Source organism: Dermacentor silvarum, unplaced genomic scaffold (genome assembly GCF_013339745.2).
Source record: "Dermacentor silvarum isolate Dsil-2018 unplaced genomic scaffold, BIME_Dsil_1.4 Seq167, whole genome shotgun sequence".
Lineage (NCBI taxonomy): Eukaryota > Metazoa > Arthropoda > Arachnida > Ixodida > Ixodidae > Dermacentor > Dermacentor silvarum.
Window position 1 is genome coordinate 11,273 of NW_023605792.1, and position 21,061 is coordinate 32,333.

A 21,061-nucleotide genomic window follows, 5' to 3' on the forward strand; every position below is an offset into this window, starting at 1 on the left:
TGTGCCTGTGGAGTGCCTCCCTCGTTTCGTGCGGATACAGTGTCTAGAATATATATTCTAGGCACTGTAGTAACTGTAGTGCAGATTTCGCGCGCGTTTTCGTGGGAAGCGGCCATTTTGTACTGGCGGTGAGTAGCTACAGCGACGAGAGAGGGCGCTCGGTGCTCACGTGTTCGGCGCGGTCGGCGTGAAATGCAGGCGGATCTATTCGGAGCCGGACGACGTCCAAGCACGTCAGGAGGCGCCGGTAACGTCGGCGGTCGGGAGCCGTCGGACTGTAGAGGGTGGCGCTTCAGCCGACGTAACGTCGCCGTGCCGCGCACGCACGCTACGTCAGAGTATATCTGCCCCTTTACCGAGTGGTAACTACTGCAGTGCCTCGCGCCAAATTCCCAACACCTCCCCACAAATTACATAGACACACAGCAGAAAAAGCAACTTACGGTGCAGACGATGCAAAGCGCACACTTAATTTCATTAGTGATGTAACTGCATACTCCTTTGTTACAAGCTGCACTTGATTGTTGCTCAGCATCTTCTCATAAAAATCTATGACTTCATCTTCAGTGACCTGGAACGAAAAAAAAAAAAAAGAGGTCATGTAGAATACTGCTAATCATTTTTAAAGTAATAATATTAAAGGGACTGACAACCGATTTTTATGGACCCAGTTTCTTATGGCACAACGAAAAGCTCACCCTAGGTAGTGGTTACACTTGCAACGGTTACTTCCAAAAGTGCGTGGATATTTTGTAACCAGAATTTTTCGATCTGAGTAGCCTCTACAAAAAATAAGAGTCCCTCCTCCAGCAACGCTGTGAAGTGATAGCGATGCCGATAGCCCGCCTCGCAAATTGTGAAAGCCGCCTATCGTCCTGGAGGGAATGCAACTGTGGTTAACCACGTATATTGTCACTTTTCCAAACACTTTTAAAGGTAAATAGACTTGTACAATAAGTTTGCATTGTTGTACAGGCATTTCTTATAGTTGTACCGTGTTTTTTCCCAAGGACACACCTACGTCATGGCTGGCTGGCCCCCGGAGTCATTATTCAGTCGATAGACGAGCCGAGCCAACTCATCGAAAACGAAGGCAAGGCAGTGCCACTTTTCTGCTCACCACAAACGAAAGCTTATCTGCACATTGCAAGTTAAAAAAACTTACCAATAGAAAGAATGTTACTGCATTTCAATATCAATAAAAAGACTAAAAACAGCGTACACTAGTAGAAGGTCAGGTTGTAGACCTCATAAGTACGTTCATGTTTTTGCTGTGTGGGGCGCCAAAGGTCATTTTTCGCGACTTTTAGTGAAGAATTAAAAATATAAATCCACATTTAATAAGAAAAACAGGGCCCATTCTGGCCAATACGATAGACAATCTTTTCATCAGCGGGGTTATCCCAATTCATGTTCTGAGTGGTTGTCTGTCCCTTTAAATTAACTAATAATAAAAAAAATTTACTCTTTCAAAACACACATCCATTAACATATTCCAAGCCTGATGCTATCAATTGATAAAAGCAGTTTACATCCGTTCATTCAACCCTGATGGGACCAACGTAATTGGTCTGCAGTTGCTCCTGCAGGTCGAATTAAACAAGAGCCCCCCCCCCCCTCCCCCCCCCAAAAAAAAAACACACCACTGATCCATTTGGTAGCATTTTCCCAGATCTTAAAATGTCCCCAAATCCGATGTACATGCACTTTTTATGGATTCAAAATAGAAAGCTCACGTAAAAATGACATTACAGCTCCTAAACAAAGAAATTGAATGCACACCAGATTTTTTTAGCAAGAGGAATGTAGCACCCTTCCGATTACAGGAATAAAAAAATACTAAATTACCAACTTAACTTTTACAGTATGAAAATTTATTTACTTAATGTCCATCGGCATCACTCTCGGACAACACCTTAGCGCAGTTGATATTCTGCATTTATTAAACGACAAAGCAGTTATCGTAAATGGGGTGGCGGCCCACACCTAACTAACAACTTCGCTAGTTCATCCTGCAAATCATGCAATTCTCTATGGTCGCCATCTTTTGATGGCAACGGCAGTGACCCTGGCTAGGCTGACTCTGATGTTAGGTTGCTGCACAAACCATGAATGCAATATTGGTCTTCCTGGAGCAGGCCGAAAATAGAAGTTCTTGATGGGAGATGACATGTGTTCGACGAATTCACTGTACACTAAACACCCCCAATACGGTCTCCTAAGTGGATTCTTATATGCTATGTTTATGCGTTTATGCTTTTATTAGTCACGTGCTATTTATGCTTTTTTATTAGTCCCTCAATCTGCAAAGTCTAGATCCACGCATGAAAAACACACAATGGGCTGGTCTGAGCTCCTTCGGCCACTGCCACTATTGGAGTAACCACTGCGGTCATCACTAGGATCAGGCACGTGTGCAATGACCAGTCAAGTTCGAATGATCTGGCTAAGGCCAATTTCAGGATCCAAATAACAAACGTTTAGTCCCATGGAAATGTATGGGCACCAGCCAGGACTATCGGTCGAGATCGAATTAACTGGAAAATAGAATTAAGCGGAATCAAATTAACGGAAGTCTACTACTTTATGCACAAAACATATGCTTGTTACATTAGACTGTAATAATCCAGGAGACAGGTTTGTTTTATCTGAAGTTCGTTCTATACAAAATTAAGGCCACAGTATGTTGTAAAATGGCAGAACTTGGCACATAATGTCATCTAGCGATTGATTATTGGTATCCAGAGGCGATAGCAAAATACTAGGGGTGTGCAAATATCACGTTTACAATTGTGAAGCAAATCTGAATAATGAAAACCAGTGTGAATCGACTTGAATATGTTTTGAATATGAATACCATTGGTTTTGCAAGAATGCTATTTTTTCCATCAACCAGAGGTATGAAAGAAAAAGTGAGTTTATTACACAGCCAATAACGTACAAAAATAATGGTTCTAGTCAACAAACTTCCCACGGCTGCACTGTAAGCGGTATGCGTATACAGTTAAACCTGGATATAACGAAATTGACAAATTACCGAAAAACTTCGTTATAAAGAGGATTTCGTTATATGCAGGTTCGGCACGAAAACTTGAAAAATAATCGTTTACCGTATTTACTCGATTCTAACGCGCCCTCAATTGTAATGCGCACCCGTCTTCCGTTTTCGTTGAAGCACTCATCCTCGGAATGTCACACCAGGTACCGGATGCGTGGACGCGTGTCGTTTCGCACAAGCGCGAGGCATCGGATACGAAGAGTGAGCGTCACGATGGCGTCGTATAGTACTACAGTAGAACCTCGCTGTTACGTTCCCGGGGGCTGCGTTTTCCCGGCTGTTACTGTCGTTTTCGACCGGTCCCGGCACAGCTCCCTTAGAACTCAATGCATTGGTAACCCCGCTGTTGCTGTCGCAACTGTGGGACCCTTCCCACATCATACGTTGCGAACTGCCACCCCGCGCCGGCTCGAGCGGCAATTTTGACTTTTCATGTCGCTTGGCTTGGTGGCTTGACGATGGCATTGGCCGCCCAAAGTGGCGGGGGCGACAACTGTGACGTATTTTCGGTTTCCGCCAGCAAAAGTATGGCCCTTGAGATCCGTATTTGCTATGTAAAGATGGTGTCCATGACGCGTTGTGGCCCTAAAATTGGTTTTGGCTCATAGATATTCCGTATATAAGGGTACGGCCACGCTAGCGGCAAAAAACGGCCGCGTCATGCAGCGAGCGGCAAGTTGCCGCGCGTCAGCGCCTTGCTGCGAGGCCACCGTGGCACGCGCGTCATGCCGCGCGGCACGCAGCATTTGCCGCAGAACCCATTTCGCGCGGCACGCCGCAAGACCCCCGATTCATGCCGCTATTGCCGCGCGCGTGCATTTCTGAAGCGCGTTTTTGCCGCTAGCGTGGCCCTACCCTAAAGTCCACGGGCGATAACGCAGTCACCGCGCGCCGTATGCTGTATGTGCGAGTGAGAACGTGCGAGGGAAGCCGACGACCGCGTCTAAATCTCGCGCGCGCAAGAAAAGCAGGGAGGAAGCACGCCTTCTTCCGTTGCGCTCGAGGCAGCGGCGAGGGAGCGAGGGGGAGGCACAGCGGGGCGGCGCGCGGTCGCGCAGGCCGTATCTTGAAAGCGATCTGCGTTGGGGCAGAGTCTAGCAGTGTAGGTGCGTCGGCGGCTCGTAGCTTTCTGCGTGCTGCGTGTTCTCGGCGCTCAGTTTGCGTTGAAGCGATAGACAACAGCATGAAGGTCACTTCGCTCGCTTCTCCAGCGGCGCTTCCACACGCCGCCAGCGTTTGACAGCGCGTGTCCGCGCTCATCGAGTCTGATGTGCCACAGCGTGTACCAGCGCGTCGGCAACATCAACTGGAAAAGGAGAGAGTGCCGGCTTGGTGGGCTAGGCCAGCTGCAGCAAGCGGCAGGATCAGGTTTGAATGAAGGGAGGGGGAAAGGTCACGCCCGCAGCGGCAAGATCGCTGGGTCGAGGGATGCAGGGCCGCGCACACGCACGCATGCCCACGTGCGCTCGCTTCGCATTCCATCGCGGCGGAGAAGGTGCTTCCGGTTGCTGCTCGCGCAAAAATGACAAAATTTGGGGCGAAATCTCTAGGTGGTCGGAGGGGAAAATTCGTTATATCGAGGGGGTCTCCCGCTGCCACTTCGTTACGTAGAGGTCTCAAATACATGTGCTTCTATGGAGTAACGGCGGGGAATCGAAAAACTTCGTTATATCCAGGAATTCGTTATATGGAGGTTCATTATAAGCAGGTTTAACTGTAGAACACTTTTGCTTGACAGTACCATAACTGCAGTTATTTAATGTAGTCATGAAGGAAGAATAACTGCTCGGCATGTTTGGGGAGCAGCAACCACTGTGCATGTCACAATTCCTTCAGACAATGAAACGAGCTGCTCACTGGACACACTAGTAGCTTGTATTGGCAGGCATCTTTTTTTGAAGCTGAGCCAACAGTGGGCACCATGCTTACACCACCACTCACATGGATCTTCTTTTTGACCAAAAATTTCATCATGCACATATTTTTCAACCTGTGCTTGTAGCAGTGAAAATTGCTGCTGGTTGATGAGCTTATCAAAGTATTTTGACAGTGCTGACGCGGAAGGAGCCTTTTCAGAAGCTTTCGTTGTTGAGAAAATATCTGGGTTCCTCGGTATTGAAATTTTTCTTGCTTCTTCTAAAGCTAGGCTTTTACTCCATGACTGTGGGTGCAGTGTGAAGTAAACAGAACGGACAGAAGACACACACAGCGCTGTCCGTCCTGTTTACTTCGCGCTGTACCCACAGTTATGAATGACCAGCAAGCCCAATCTACTTCTGTCCGTCCTGTTTACTTCACGCTGTACCCACAGTCATGAATACCCAACAAGCCCAAATTCCTATCATTTTTAAATCAGTTTGCCATTGAAGCATCCTGGAGGTACTCAATTACTTTAGCACGAGGGTCTAAAAACACTGCTAAGCTTGGTCAAATTTGTAGAATGGAAACTTGTGATCAGTGATGACTAGGGATGGGCGAATAGTGAATTTGAGGTTCGAAGCGAATTTAAAGCGAATAGTGATTTGGTCGAACAATTTCGCATCAAGTAGTTCGAATATTCGAATAGTACATATCCGAGTAAAACCTAGTTAAAGGGATACAGACACAAAATCTGAAAATTTTACGAAAATGCTGAAAATGAATCCTCAGTGTGTGATTAAACCGAAAAGTAGTCACTTAGCTCATTTTTGAGCTGATGGCTTTATTTTTGGCGTTTTTGTGAGCGCGTGCCTCGCTGCCCGACCCACGGGTGTTGGAAGGCGTGATGACAGCCTCGTCGGATAGCCAGCCTGCGGCCGTGGTCATTCGAAGCGCGTCGACGCCGCCATCGCGAGCATGGATTCGACTTCTGGTGTGTCTACCAGCGATGAGAACACGTCTGAAGACAAGGACCATTGCAACTTGGCAAGAAATATTACCGCTTACGGTTACGAGCCTTCCACGTCAAGCGACGAAGACGAGCAGGCGGCCGTAGAAGTGCCGGTCAGGTTTTCGCGAACCGTAGCGCGAAGATTTCGCTCTGCACCAGACACTTATGCAAGAATTATTGGTCATTTCCTGGTGCAAATTTTCAGCAGTGGCGTAATCGTGTTCCTGCCGAAGATTTACACCAGCAGTGAAGTAGAATACACTTGGTTACTGCAATATTAGCTGTTTTTGATCTGTTTGAGCTCTGCGCCACCAGGTGGCAGCACCATACAGGCCGCTCACGTTTACGGTTCCACCCGAACGCCCCAACGACCGCGTTTACCCGATTACTGGACAAGCTAAAGCTCTCTAATAGGCAGGTATCCAAAGTTTACGCACCTTCTCGTCTCTGGGAAATGTGTGCGACGGCGTGTCACGACCGACGATGCTGTTATAACAGCAATGTCTGAACATTTCCTTCCGCCACGACGAACGTGTCAATACCGAGCGACGACCGCGGGAAGGCGCATGTAAGATGCACCACCTGCGTGGAGCGCCGACGGGGATAATGTTTCAGACGGACCACGTGCGAAGATGGCCAAAAGGGGTGAAACAAACGCTGCAAGGGACCGACACCCCTGGAAACACTGCAACTGCTGTGGCCGACCTTGGCCGCGGGTGGGTGTTATGTTAAATTTCAGCTTCTGCCGGCGACCGCTTGGAGGCAAGGTGCAACAGAAAATCTAAAAAAAAGATGTTTCTCGTTTTTTTTTTCAACGCAGCTTGTTGTATTCGTCATTTTCAACAGTTTAACTTTTGTTCCGACGCAAAAAACCACCCGCCAACTTTTGTGTCCGTATCCTTTTAATTCGATATTCACGGGACCGGAAAAAAAAAATGCCTGAATTAACCAAATTGCGAGTTATCAGGGTATCTAGAAAACAATAAGCAAATGCTTACTACGTCAGCATGATTTATTAGTGTAATGGATGAGCAAATCCTTTTGCTATTTTGCACAAAAGCAGTGCGGAAGCTGCAATTCTCGTCATCTCGCAACTGATTGACTCTCACAGCGGCGATCGAGGACTCGCGACTTCCTTCGCAGCATGGCCGTGGCGCGTGCCATCATTTGCGACACGCTTTGCACTACCGCGCGCACATCCCAATTATTTTTTCACCAGTAAGCTGACCGCCAACAGATCGCACGTCCATCGCGATGTAGCCAGTATTCTTCAAGCTCGACAGCTTTGCATCGAGTCAAACCGAAACTGTTTGTCGCAACCGCAGCCGCTATCGACGCGATTATGAACGGCGACTTTGCGATGCTTAAGGCACATGGCCGACGCACGCACCGAGTCAAAACGAAACTACCGTTCGCTGTAACTGCAGACGAAATCGCAGTCACTATCTATGCGATCATGGATGGCTACTACGCAGCTTTTTAGGCATGCGGCCAACGTGCGTATTGAGTCAAAATGAAACTACTTTTTGCCGCAACCGCTGCAGAAGAAACTGCGGCAGCTATCGACGCGATCATGGATGGCGATCATGAAATCCCGCGGCCAATGCGTAGTTATGCGCAGCGGTAAACGCAATAAAGGCACAAAAAGGCAAGAACCGTTCCGTCGCTGTCATTCACGTACAATTTCCGCTGATGACTATGGCGATGCGGACTCCGCCACTTCGTTTGGGTTGTACGCTAGCGCCGCTTCTGCTTTCTTCCGTCGCACATTTCCTGCTCTTTAATGTAAAAACATATAGCCTTCGAGATTTATGGTTGATGTATGGCAGCCATGACGTGAAGCATAGCCTCCGAGATGTGTACCAGCCGTCTGTGGCTTCTGGCTGCCTATTCGGGAGCGCCGAATAATTCGCAAATATCGACTACCTGAATTCGAATCGAAGTAAATAATGAATATAGAATTATTCGATCGAATATTCGACAATACCGAATATTCGCCCATCCCTAGTGATGACATCAATTGTAGTGGCACAACTATCCCGGCTGTTCACGATAATAAAGAGGCAAACATTTCGCAAGTTGGTCAGTTCAGTTCTCGCCCCCTACTACGATGTGCACGTTTTTTCTGGCCCGTCTATGTGCCTTGAGTCTGGCTCTCACAAGTGGCGACGAGGTGGGATGATTTAAGCCTACGCAGCAGCAATGCCGATCCTACCTACAGCTATGCCAGCCACTAGCGGAAAACTGGAAGCATTCAAGCAGCCGCCGCAGATTGGACCGAGTATCGTGGGCGAGTAGAGCTTTACTTTGCAGTCAATGATGTGCCTGAAGATAAGAAGACAGCCGTATTCCTGACATGCAGTGGAACAGAAACGTACTCGCTACTGCGGAGCCTGGTTGTGCCGCGGAAGACTGCGGACGAGAATTTGGAGACTATATTTACGGTACTTAATGAGCTTTATGCACCGAAGGTGTCGGAAGTTGTAGCAAGCTTCAAATTCTTTTCAAGGCACAGACGTGACGACGAGCCAATAAGCGATTTTATCAAAGCATTGAAAAAACTAGCTGACGACTGCAACTTCGGAATATACCGCCACAGGATGCTTTGGGACCAGATTGTCTCGGGTATCAACAATGTTCATCAAAACTTAGAGCTGGGCGAGTTGGTGTGGTTCCATCTTAAAAAAGTAGCGCGAAAAAGACGTGGACGAGCAAGAAACGACAAACACGGGCGCTGACTCTCAATTAACATTTTATTTCCAACGAAACAGAATAAGTAGAAAACACAAAGAAAGGTGAACAAAAACCCTCTCACATGTGCACGGAAACGAAAGTAGCAAACGCTTAGCAACCCCATGGCTGGCTAATAAGGAACTGATTTGCAGACACTGTCATAGGGTATGACACTTCTGCCTAGGCACAAAGCTATCAAAGGTTGACTAATACATCTGTCACCTTCCAATGACATGTAAAACACCTCCCTTATTTCACGTTTTTTTAGCACAATGCGGGTGCAAAATCTCAATTTTATCAAAAACGGGTTGATTCGTTTCCATGTAGCTACTTCACGAGGCAGGGGCGGAGCCCATGCGTATCAAATCAGTGTCAATGGCGTCCTGTTACAAATGGAAATGGATACAGGAGCCTGTGTATCGACGATAAGCGAAGAGAACTTTAGTGAAATATTTCCGACCACAACAATGCAACCGTCACAGGTGCACATACAAAGCTTCTTCAGCGACAAGAAACCCGTCGTGGGGGAGTGTACAGCAACTGCAAGACTGGGCAAACAAGAGCGCAAATTTCCATTGTTTGTAGTCAAAGGACCGTGCCCCACACTGTTCGGCAGAAGTTGGATGCGAGAGTTCCAGCTGAGCATTGCCAAGCCAGAGGATGTCAACGCAGTAGCGTTGGTGAAAGATGCGATAAGCCACTTTCATGAAGTTTTCGACAAAGGCTTGGGGACATTTCGTGGTGTTGTAGCCCAGATTACTGTTCAAGAGAATGCTAAGCCTAAGTTTCTCAAGCCGCGAGTGGTACCGTTTGCATTGCGAGATAAAGTTAGTGAAGAACAGAAGAGAATGGAACATGAGGGGAGCACCTGGCCAGTCAGGCCGTCACAATGGGCTACTCCGATACAGTAAAACCTCGATAATTTGAACTCGGTTAATTCGAACAATTAGAGCGGTCCCGTCATTCTCAATGCAAATTCTACCGGATAATTTGAATGGCCCGCGCGGCTCTATTCGGATAATTCGAAGTTTCCGGCTAGTAGCAACGTGCGGCGGTTAGGTTAGGGCGCTCCGTACAGTCGCCAACCCGATTTTCCGAGCTCGTGGGGACTGAAAAATAGTCCGGAAAACTCGTTTGGCCGAAAAAAAAAGTTATTAGTGCGGCTTTAAAAAAATCTCTAATAATGCCCTGCCTCATACTACGCTTGGAGGGGATCGACTTGCTTGGATTTGCGCAGCAATGACGTCGTCTCCGTGTACAGTCGACACGAACGTCACCGCGCTGGCGATCTCCGCCAACGGAGTTCGCCATGGAGATCCAAGAAACGAGCTTCGCACCGCTTAGCTCTCGCGAAGGTACAGGAGGTAGCGCCGATCACTGAGACATGGGTCTCCGAGACACCTGCTCAGTGTACACGCCACGTTCAAAATAGCAACCGAAACTTGAGAGAAATAAAAAAAAAGCTCACTGAATTAACAAGCGTGGTGTCAGCGCGCATGAGCGAGCGCGGCCACCGCAGCGAGCGAAGGTTCGTGCGGTCTATCGCTTCAACGGAAGCTGAGCGGCGAGAGCACAGCGCATACAAAAGGTCAGAGCCGTCTGGAGATCGCTTTCAAGATACGGTGCGCGCGAGAAACTGCTCCGTCGCTAAGTACGCAGTTGTTAGAAGAGTAGAAGTCACCCCCCCCTCCCTCCCTCCCTCCCATACCCCCATGGCCTTTCGCACGAGGGAGGAAGTCGCGTTTACGTTCCGCCATGCGTTCTCTCTCCATGAAAGCGCGCGTCCCCCGCGCGCTGTCACTCGCACATATGGCGGGCGCGCGGCGATGATTTTATCGCCCTTGGACTTTGTATGGAACCTCAGGACGGCGACGCCGACGGCGAAAATCCGCTTGAAGTGTCCATATAATTGCTGTCGCAATAAAGAAACATCTCACAATAAATGGTTATAACGATAGTGCTCAGCGCATATACTAAAAAAGAAAAAGAGCAGTACTCTGGAGCGTTTTGTCAGCCAAGGAAGAGTGAGCATGGCCTCCGAGACTGAAGGATTGCGCGAGCTCTCTATTGATAGCGCGCGTTCCAATCTTGGAGGCTATACAGCGAGCCACTGGAATCCAAGCCAGTGCAAAATCCAACATGGCGGCCTCTAAGATTGGGTAGCGCGGCTCGGAAAGAGCGATTTAGTCCGCAAAATCGAACTTTGGGGTCTGAATTCGTCCGAAGAATTGGGTGCGAAAATGCATGAACTCAATGGGAACCCTGACGGCGCATTTTTGAAGTCTGGAATATCTAGCAAGTCCAAATTTTTGGAGTCAAGCACTACCACGGCCGCTTTCGCGGCAGTTATCGATTCCGTGAACATCGTCCGCAACTTTGTTGAGTGCAGCGCGGGTGATATTTGTATGCTACGTTTTTTGAACCAGCTGGAGAGCATGGCACTAGGGGCGGCGAACCAGCGTGCCAAGTAATCCTGCATCGGTGATTACTTTGAGTAATTTTTCTCGGACATGGAAAATAAAGGTGATTTCTTTTTGCGGCAAGTTCTTGCTTGTTTTCTTTTTTTATTACAGTAAAAGCTCGATGATACGAATCTCACGGGGTCACGAAAAATATTCGTATTAGCCGAAATTCGTATCATCGAACCACAATTAAAACTACTGTCGAATCTCGATAATTCGAACTCGAAGGGGCCCGAAAATTTGTTCGAATTAAAAGGACGTATTTTTGAAGTATTCGTGCACCATAGCACGATGCACGAACGGTGCGAGTCGTGAAATATCGCGGCGCGCAAGCGCATAGCAAGCGCGGGCCACGAAATTGCCCACGCCGGCTAACGGTCCCTTCCCGATAACGACAGAAAACGAAGCTTCAGGGAGCGAGCGGGCGGCGCCGGCACACGGGTGCGCGCGGAGACCGTCGAAGGTGAGGGAGGAGGGCGGCAGGGAAGCGGATTTGGCCGCGTCAACTCCGCCGCTTCGGTGGCTCGCCCTCCCTCTCAACTCCCTCGTAGCTCTCTCACCTTCGACTCCGTGCGCACTTCTCCGTGCGCGCCCGCCGCCGTGCTGGCGCCAGCTTATTTTAGCCGCCCCCTGAAGCTTCGTTTTCTGCCGTTATCGGGAAGCGAGCGTTTGTGGGCGTGGCAGTTTCGTTGGCCCGACTGTGCCTCCGCCGCTGCTTCCCTCTGCGCTGCTGCCGCAGCGTGCAAGGTCAACATGTGACTAGATTATCCGCATGGCTGACGGCACTAGAGTGTGCTAGAATACGGTTGTCTAGAACACTCTAGTCGGCACGTACACGCTTGTTCCGGCGTGATGCAGAAACGGCGACCTTGCAATTTGAGAGAGAAGGAAATTTCCGCCGCGGGTTCTTTTTTTTTTTTCCCCGTTCCTTCGCGCGCGGCATTGAGGGGTCTCTCCTGAGCTTTTGCTCTATGGCGGTGTCGGAGCAATGCCGGTCGGAGGCGCCGCCGCGTGATTTGGCGCGCTGCTAAGAGCATTGTCGGTGCGCGGTATGTTCGAAATAAGCGTGTTCGAATTCGCTTGCTTCGCGTTGACGTTGAACAAAAGCACGTTTTTCATGATAGTCTCGCTGTGCAACAATTGTGCTCAGTGTTGACGTTGCGAGGCCTAGCTCCTTAGCCAACTCCGTCCGCTTCCTCTTGGGATCCTCATCGACCTTTCGAAGAATGTCTAATTTCTCTTTAAAGGAGAGTGCTTTCCGCTTGCGAGACATAGCTCGCTGCGACTAGGCAAAATGGCGCAAACACGAAGAACGAGGCCCGAAGCGCAGCAGCCACTCCATCTGACGGCTCGCAGAAAAGGAGGAAAAGTACAAAAGCACCACCACTTCAAACTCTTCGCGCCCAGTCGCGGAGTCCGCGCTGTCCGGCGCCGCGCCTCCGCACCAAAAGAGAAGGAGTTGATCGTATAGAAGGATGTGATCGTCAAATAGAAGGATGTGATCGTATCATCGAGGTTCCACTGTAGGTTCCCAAGAACCCACTCTCACGCATCTGATAGAATTGTTCCGCAAATTTGAAGATAACTAAGCAAAAAAGCGCAAAAATGAAACCAAAACCTGACTGAGCAGCCGAGCGAACCTCTTCGTGCGACGTCACAAGAGGCACACCAGTGGGGAAGGCGCACAAGGCATGCCAGTCTCGCCCACAGGGCAAACGAAACAGGTGAAGAGCAGATGCTCAGCTGATTCGTGACCATGCCGGAACTTTGGGTGACAATATCAGCTGCACCAGCTCTTATCAGATCTGTCAAATAGTGACAGCTACGATTCCGACGAATCCAACAGCCACGAATCAACATTCGCATTCGACCAACCACCACGAGAGCCAGCACCCATGCGCAACATATCGCACTGCAACATGAAGACTAAGGGTAGATCTCCCTAACCACTGATTTGATATGCGCTGTTATGGTTTCGTTTTAAATGACCGTCTGTTGTGTGGTGCCACTTGCGCCACCCGTAAAGGCAGAGAATAAAAAAAAACACAGCATATCCACGGGGTGAATGATGATGAGTGGGCGAAGCTCCGGAGGGAATCATCGGATCTCCCGCTTAAGGGGACGCTAGCACAAACGCATTAGAAACGTGCAGTACTCTCTAGTAAGGGGGAGCGGCCACAGCGTCTTACGCAGCCATTTACACATGCCGGAACGTGCACCGCGTTTGCCGACGCCATCACATGACTGCTGAGAAAGTATACCCCCCGTATTCATAAACGCTCCTCGACTTGAACTTGACTTGCCACCGCCTTGGGCAGCGCGTTTGAAACGCGTTGAAGGTAAGGCGGAGAGGCCACAGCGTCTTACACCAGCTTCTTACACGGGCCGTAACGCGCTAGCACAAACGCGTTAGAAACGCGCTAGAAACGCGGCCTTTCGTTAATGTTGGGTATTTATTGCCATCGTGGTGCGTGTGTCTATGTGCGCTTCGTGGCGTAGTGGGCTAACGCCGCGCGCTCGGAAGCGAGGGGTCCCTGGTTCGATTCCGCGCTACGGACACAACTTCGGAATTTTTTTTCTCATTTTTCTCAGACTGGTTACACACTACTACTACTACGACGGGGACGGAACGGGTGCCGCTATAAGGAGCTTCGCTCCTAAAACATGGAATCAGTTTTCCGTGCACCCCCAGCTGTATGTTTCGCTGGTTCCTTGGGCATAACAACCGCTTGGGCGTTGGTTCCTTGGTGAAATATCTGCCACGGTGTTCGCCCCCCACAGCCGCCTCGCGCGCGGCGTTGCGGGGTCTCTCCTAAGGTTATCCTCTATGCCAGGGTCAGAGCAAAGCTCGTCGGAGGCACCGCCGGGTGATTTGGCGTGCTGCTGAGAGCGTTGTCGGAGCGAGATACGTTCGAATTAACTCTCACAAATGCTTGCGCGTTCGAATTATCGGCCGTTTTTGCCCATTGAAATACACATTACTTTGACAGGACCACAGCGTCAGTTTGAATAAACCGGAAGTTCGAATTAACAAGATTCGACTGCAATACACTAGCAGCATGGTGTTCTGCTGGACGCTGTTTTGTTGTAGCTGGCTGCCAACAAATGGCAGTTTGTCACCATGAGAAGATTTTCAAGTCGGAGACAAAATGGGTTTAACCCTTTCAGGGTCTATACCGTACATGTACGGCTTCCGCGAACACCCTTAAGATTGTCAATGGCATACATATACGGTATCGCTTGTACATTTAAAAAGCGCCTTTCGATCATTTCTTTTGCTTGGCATGTGTTGCCACTCGAAGGGAACACGTGGAATTTTTTACTTGTGCCAATGCCTCTCCGGGTTTTATTTCTTTTTTTTTAATGGCAACGGCACGTCGGCTATCGCTCGCGTATCCGGGCGCGCGCGCGGCGGCGACAAGTGTGCAAATCTTTCGATCATTTCTTTCGCTTGGTATGTGCTGCAACTTGACGGGAACACGTGAAATTTTTTACTTGCGGCAATGCCTCTCTCTTTTTTTTATGGCAACGGTGTGTCAGTCAGCTATCGCTCATGCATCCGGCACGCGCGAGCGCGGCAGCGGCAAGTGCGCACCTCTTTTGATCATTTCTTTCGCTTGGCTTGTGGTGCCACTCGACGGGAACACGTGGAATTTTTTACCTGTGCCAACACCTCTCCAGTTTTTTTTCTTTTTTTTTATGGCAACAGCACATCAGTTATCACTTGCACATCCGGGCGTGCGCGTGCGGCACCGGCAGCAAGTTACGGTTTTCTCCTGCGGCAGATCCCGCTTGTTGCCTGCGCTAAACTGATGGTTATCTGGTTTCAAATCTCTCAAAGGGTGACCGCTTGTTACTCGATCGTTTATTGCCCACCGCGGCGCGATTACACCTGTTCCCAGGCAGGCAATTATATACACAAACGATGCTACCGTTTTTGCATTTCCTTTTTTGGAGACCACAAAAGCTCTATCGCAATTTATTTGGCGATAAGACGAAGGCTTCTCACTTGTTTCGGTTTCCAGACGTGCACACAACTATTTTTCAGTGCGCTTACTTCTTATTCATGAACAAACATTGTGTATTTTACAACACAAATTATTTTTTCCTCACTTTACTGTCACTTTAAAAAAATTACGACCATATTTTTTCGAAATACCTTCTTCCGAAGAATTTAAATCAGCAATAAAAAAAATCGACCCTGGCGGGTCGCATTAGGCAAAAAAATTTGACCCACAAAGGACTAGCAATATTTCTGCCGTTGTGGCCATCGCCCCACCATGCCGGCCTGAGCAGGTCGCCACCGCCGATGACACAAAATGTTGGCTACAATTTCTTTTTTCACCTCTTTCTCCGATACACAAGTCAACTGCGCCAACGTCGGAGGGGTGGAAGGGAGACAGGCGCGTGAAGCCGACAATGCGTCGGGTGAGGCGACGAAGGTGTGCCGTGCAGGGTGGAAGGCAGATGTAGCAAAGGTGTGGGGTATGCATGCGAATGCAGTCGCTTGCAATATTTTTTCTGCTTTTCTTGGTTTTTGCATTCCGTTTTTTTTTAAGCACAGACAACCATTAGCCAAATTTAACTGTTCTAGGTACTAATGCGGCATGGGAAAATTGTAGTTAATGGTTTATTTTCGCATAGAACACACACAAAAGTTCATGGTGCGACAGCTTCTCCTTGGTACATCCAAGTATTGTTAAAAATGGTAATGCTATAAGTCAGTTCGACCAAAGTACAGAACAGACCACTTATAACGTAATTGCTTATAGTGCAGGACCAGATATAATACGGTCTCTTCAGACTCCCGTTAATTTTTCCATGGCACTATATGTATACGCGTATCGCTTATAGTGCAGTTGCGGTAGACGAAATACCGGTTACAGTGCGGCTGCCTGGAAGTTGGGCAGTCAACCATGACTGCGAACGCTCCCCTCAAGTCGCAGATTTACTCCAACGTAACATGCGTGCGCACACGCGTCGAGCTCTGCGACGTCGCAGCGTAACCGGCGTGTTTGGTGCCATCGGGCGCATTCCACTGTTGCTGGCGCATGTAAATAGCTCCATTCTTAATTGTTTTGGGGCTGGCAAGGCTGCTCTATGCGATGCATAATTGCCAGTTCTCTTTGGCCAGCTTTGCCGCAATAAAGCCATGTTATGTGGTGAAACATGCAGGAAATATTGCAGTGAAGCATATCGAGAGTTAGAAAGGGGCCACTGTCACGGAATGTCGTATGTGTCCTTTAATTATACACGTGTGCACACACTGTCCTGTCACACTATGAGCGCCAAGACGTCTAATAACTGTACTGCCAGCCATTCAGAGCTGTTTCTGATGTTACTGTGGCGATTTGTAGCCTTCCTCATAGCTACGTTTTCCTAAAGCCCCTCCATACACGTTTTCGCTGACCAGGTTAAGTACCGCCAACTTACCCTCCTCCTCCACACTTTCCCTCACTCACCCTCTCAACTACCGGCGTCAAGCGAAACTTGCGTAGTCTCAGCTTCCGGTTTTAGGCGGAAGCGACGTCACTGCTGCCTAGAGGTGTGAGCGTGCAACAAACGAAAATTCTGGAACCGGAAATACCGGAAGCTGAACGACCGGAAACGGAAACACCGGAAGCGGAAATTGCGGAAGCAGAAATTCCGGAAGTGGAACTGGTATGAACGACGCATCAGGGAACAGCGGTGCACATCAAAGGTTGGCAACTACTTAGCAAAAGCAGCACTGGAGCGTGGATGGAGAGGCTTTATATTCTCCCAGCTCTTACGTTTTTTACCATGGTCCCTTGAAAAACGTAACAGGGTTCTACGGTATAAGTGGGTTTGCCGGTATTTCTTGTTTCTGCATTTCATGCTTCCGTGTTACAATCAATAAACTTGGCTCAAGATGGACGGTTGAAATACTCACATTTACAGGCTCTGCGTCAGCCCCGTCAGAAGAATTGAGCAGGTCGCCAAACTCTCCCATGCACCAGCAAGCCACCTGTGCCAAGGGTTGCCGTGCACTGAAGTCTTCCTGGGAGATCTGCCGCCACAGCTGCTGGGCTGTGTATGTGTGCAGAGCGCTAGTCTCTGATATGAGCTGGATGAGGCTGCCTACCACGTCATCTCGTACATAGTTGCCTGCCTGCACAAACACAAATGCACTGCTTATAAAAGGGGCTCTAACACCTTTTATTAAGGGTGTGCAATGTGTCTAGTACCAGAGACACCTCACAAATCTTTGCCAAAAAAAGTATTTAAATGTGCCTTATATGAAAGCAACGTTAACAGCTACCAAATGCTACAACCGTTAACTGTTTGCACCCTTACCGTCCTTTTAATCATTTTATTGAGATAGCAATTAAACATGTTTGAGGCATGTTTGCACCACCATCATTGTTCTATCCCACTATCGATGGTGCATGCTCGATGCCAAAGCTAGGATAGCGTTCTGCCTTCTGCTACTGGCATGAGCATTGTGTGCCTGCATGCTACAGTCTACGCTCATTATAACGGACCCGCATACAACAGACTTTTGGATATAACAAACCATATTTCAACCTTAGTTTCCTTTACCTATTTTATTATTGCAACGAAGTTCGCTTTTATCGGACTACGCTACAACAGACTATCGGCAACAGCAGATGAAATTAGCGGCAATTTTTTTCAAATTCGGGCGTATAAAGCGTACTTTTCCCGTGTCGACACAGGCTGACAACAGACTTGAGAGGGTCAGCCGACAATCGCGTCCTCAATTTCACGCGCACGCGAAGGGCGAAAGGCGGGGCAGAAGCGCGTTCTCTTTCTTTCGCGCGCGAGCCACAGGGAGGAGGCGAGGAAGAGGGAGCTCACCTCTGGCGGCTGCTGCTTATGGCGCGGGAGCGTAGGCGCCGTATCTTGAAAGGAAAAAGTGCGCTCAGTGCCAGTAGCTTCGTATGCACTGTGGTTTCGACGTTTAGGTAGCTCGCGGCTGCTGCCACACTTCTTGACTGCAGCGTTTTGACAGCAACTTTCCGTGATCATCGAGCGAGATGTGCTCATGTTTACTTGTGCACGTGTGACACCGTGCTTGTTAGTTTAGTTAGTAAGCGAATGTTTCCAACTTTATACGGCTGATAAATTTACTATCCTTACTTCGTATAGCTGTTTACTAATTCGTTATCGCAATCGATGCTTCGGCTTTCGGGCAAAACTGACTTTGTGGACGTTTGTCACTCACTCTTTGCAATAACATTGTTAGACATCACGACCAAAGTTTTGGAAGTGAGGTGTTTCGGATCTTACGGACTTCGGACAAAACCGCCATTTTTTGTCGGATTATGAGGGTCCGTTGTAATGAGAGTCGACTGTATAAGCACACTAGCATTCCTGCTGAGCAGCTGTGTGTATGCACTGGTCCGAGTGGAATTGACAGTAATCAAGCTAACATTATCTAATATTTCACACGGCGCTGACTAATGTCAACAAATTTCCTGTCGGTCTATCTCATGCACCATTGAGGTGCGACGCCTCTAACGCCACTGGCGTCGTCATCATGCCAGTGCTGTGAGACACCTGGTAGCTGCCAGGGCGCGGTTTCTTCTGCACCGCAGCAGTTGCCTGGCATACCTTGTCTCGCCAACACTGCACACCCACATATAATTAAAACGCCATTCGAGTTGTTCAAGAGCAATGCTAAACTTTGCTATTGCTGTCAATGCTTCATTCTTCGGGCGAAACCACCAAATGTTTAATTTCTTTATTTCTTTATCTATTTTTAATACCTTAAATTACTATAGTTGGTTACGCTAACAGTGCGAAGGCAGAACTTCGTCACAAGAGAAGAGAAGAAACATGTCGCTGACTTCCAACTGGTTTATATTTTTCAAGACAGATGCTTCTGCAGTTGAACCCCGTAACGAAACACGAAGACAGTGAAAAATTTTGCTTTTACAAGAAATTCTTTGTGAAATGAGACAGCACAGACAGTTAATGCGCTGCAAAGCGAAGCTTCCCTGTCCAAATTTGATTAGCCTACTTTGACGAGCCTTGCTAGAGGCTATAGAACTGCAATGCCGACACCACGAAGTGTGCACTATGCATCGCCAATAGCTTTCAGGGGTTCGATCACTTTCCAGAGACTTCGCGTAACTCAGGACCTGATGCGTCGGCATCTATGAGCAACAGCATTCCGAACGAAGATTTGCACAATGGGACTGTTGTATTCGTGGTCGGTTCGCTTCCGGGGATACAATCACTATCACGAGATTTCTCTTTAATTGGCGCCCGATCCGTAGGCATCCATGGGCGACAGCGTTGATACGGTTACTTTCGAGAGATTTCGTGTAACTCAGCACCAGACACATCGCCGTCTAGCACAAGCAACAATGTCAACGTGCCGACGCGCCCAGTAATGAGTTGCGCAAAATGTTGTGATGATTGTATCCCCGAAAGCAATCAACCATGAATAAGGCCCTGTTGTGCAAATCTCAAGGAAATCTACGTCTGGCGATGGCAAATTCACACACGATGCTCATTGGGTGGTGCATCCATGCAATTTGAAACGAGCTATCAAAAAACAAGATGGCAGCCATGATGTGTTTCCAGAGCCAGCATGATTTCCGGCGCTTTGTATTTGTAAACAGACACGGTGGCAGCTTCGTAAGCGTGCTGCAATAGCATGTGTGACAGCATTTCATGCAATTTAAGTGAGCATAAAATGTATTTGAGCACTTTTTGTTGTTAGCGTTACACGGGTAGATAATATAGTGTCTAATGTTCTTGAAAATTTCAGTAATGCAAGATTGCAGTTTAGTGATATTTCGTTGTCAAAAGATCAGAAATGCATTGAATCCTATGGGTGCTCGCTGCGGATACGAAAATATGCCAGTGTGTCAAGAAATTCGTTATCTCAGACTTTCGTTTTCGTGGGGGTTTGACATGTGTATTATTCACAGACAATTAAAATACAAGGACCTGGTAACAACTAAAAACTTAAAAGAAGAATAAACAGAGTGATAAAAATAAAATCTACACAAAAGGCACTAAAAAAAGGCAATGCAAACATGATACGCATGCTACGTTACGGAGCTTTCACCCCCTCCCCCCCCCCCCCCCCATAGTAAGTTTAAAAACTTCAATATCTTCTCAGATAAAGCAACTGAAAGTACGCTTCCTCAATTGGTGTCGTAACGTGTCAGCTCGGATGTTTTGATAATTTCTCGACTGCTGCTGTTGTCTACAATTGAGCAATTCATGTGCATACCCACATTCTTTGCAGCGTGCGACAAAATGCCCTTCTAGGCCTCACCTCGCACTATAATCATGTTCCCACAAACAATCGTTGGCACAGTGTCCTGCTCTGCTCAACGCAGTAACTTGCTCACGAACAAGGGACCTATACACAATGGCTTGTGCGCATGGTACCCTATGGCTTACGATGTCAAGTTTGGTAGTTTCTTGATCCCTGGGCACCATCCTTCTTAGTTGTACTTAAGTCTAACCTCTTCCAGCGGCAGAGAATGCTCACACTTGATCAGCATGAGCTTCAGATAACAGGCTGCTCGCCTTGTTTCGTCTGGATTCCAACAGTACATTTTGACAGCCATAGCTGAAGGTATCCTAAGAAAACTGAAGACACCATGGCATGATGCCGAAACGGTAGAGCGCGGCCAGCAACAACCTCCGAGGCAGAGGGTGACAGTTGTACCACACATTCATGGCGTGTCACATGACCTCAAAAAAGATTCAACAATGCATAAATTTGCTTGTGGTGTTCTCTACCACCTGAAACTTGCTAGGTTTATGTACAACAAAGGACGGTTCCCAGGGGACAAGCTGCTGTCTAACTAAACATTGTAAGTAGGAGTGTGTGAATTTTGAATCGATATTGATACGCACATGCATTTACAGTGTAGACCACTTATAACGTAACCGCTTATAGTGCAGGACCGGATATAATACGGTCTTTTCAGA

At 48.2% G+C, this 21,061-nt stretch overlaps 1 protein-coding gene across 1 annotated transcript; it reads right to left on the reverse strand.

The window, feature by feature from the left end:
• Nucleotides 1-420: 420 nt before the first annotated feature.
• On the reverse strand, nt 421-20,795 carry LOC125941740 (AP-1 complex subunit gamma-1-like). The gene is made up of 3 exons (XM_049659564.1): nt 20,525-20,795; nt 17,034-17,252; nt 421-571 (listed from the first exon to the last, which is right to left on the reverse strand). The coding sequence occupies exons 1-3, from the start codon at nt 20,561-20,563 to the stop codon at nt 440-442; spliced, it is 390 nt and encodes a 129-aa protein (XP_049515521.1). The 5' UTR covers nt 20,564-20,795; the 3' UTR covers nt 421-439.
• Between the last annotated feature and the right edge of the window lie 266 nt (nt 20,796-21,061).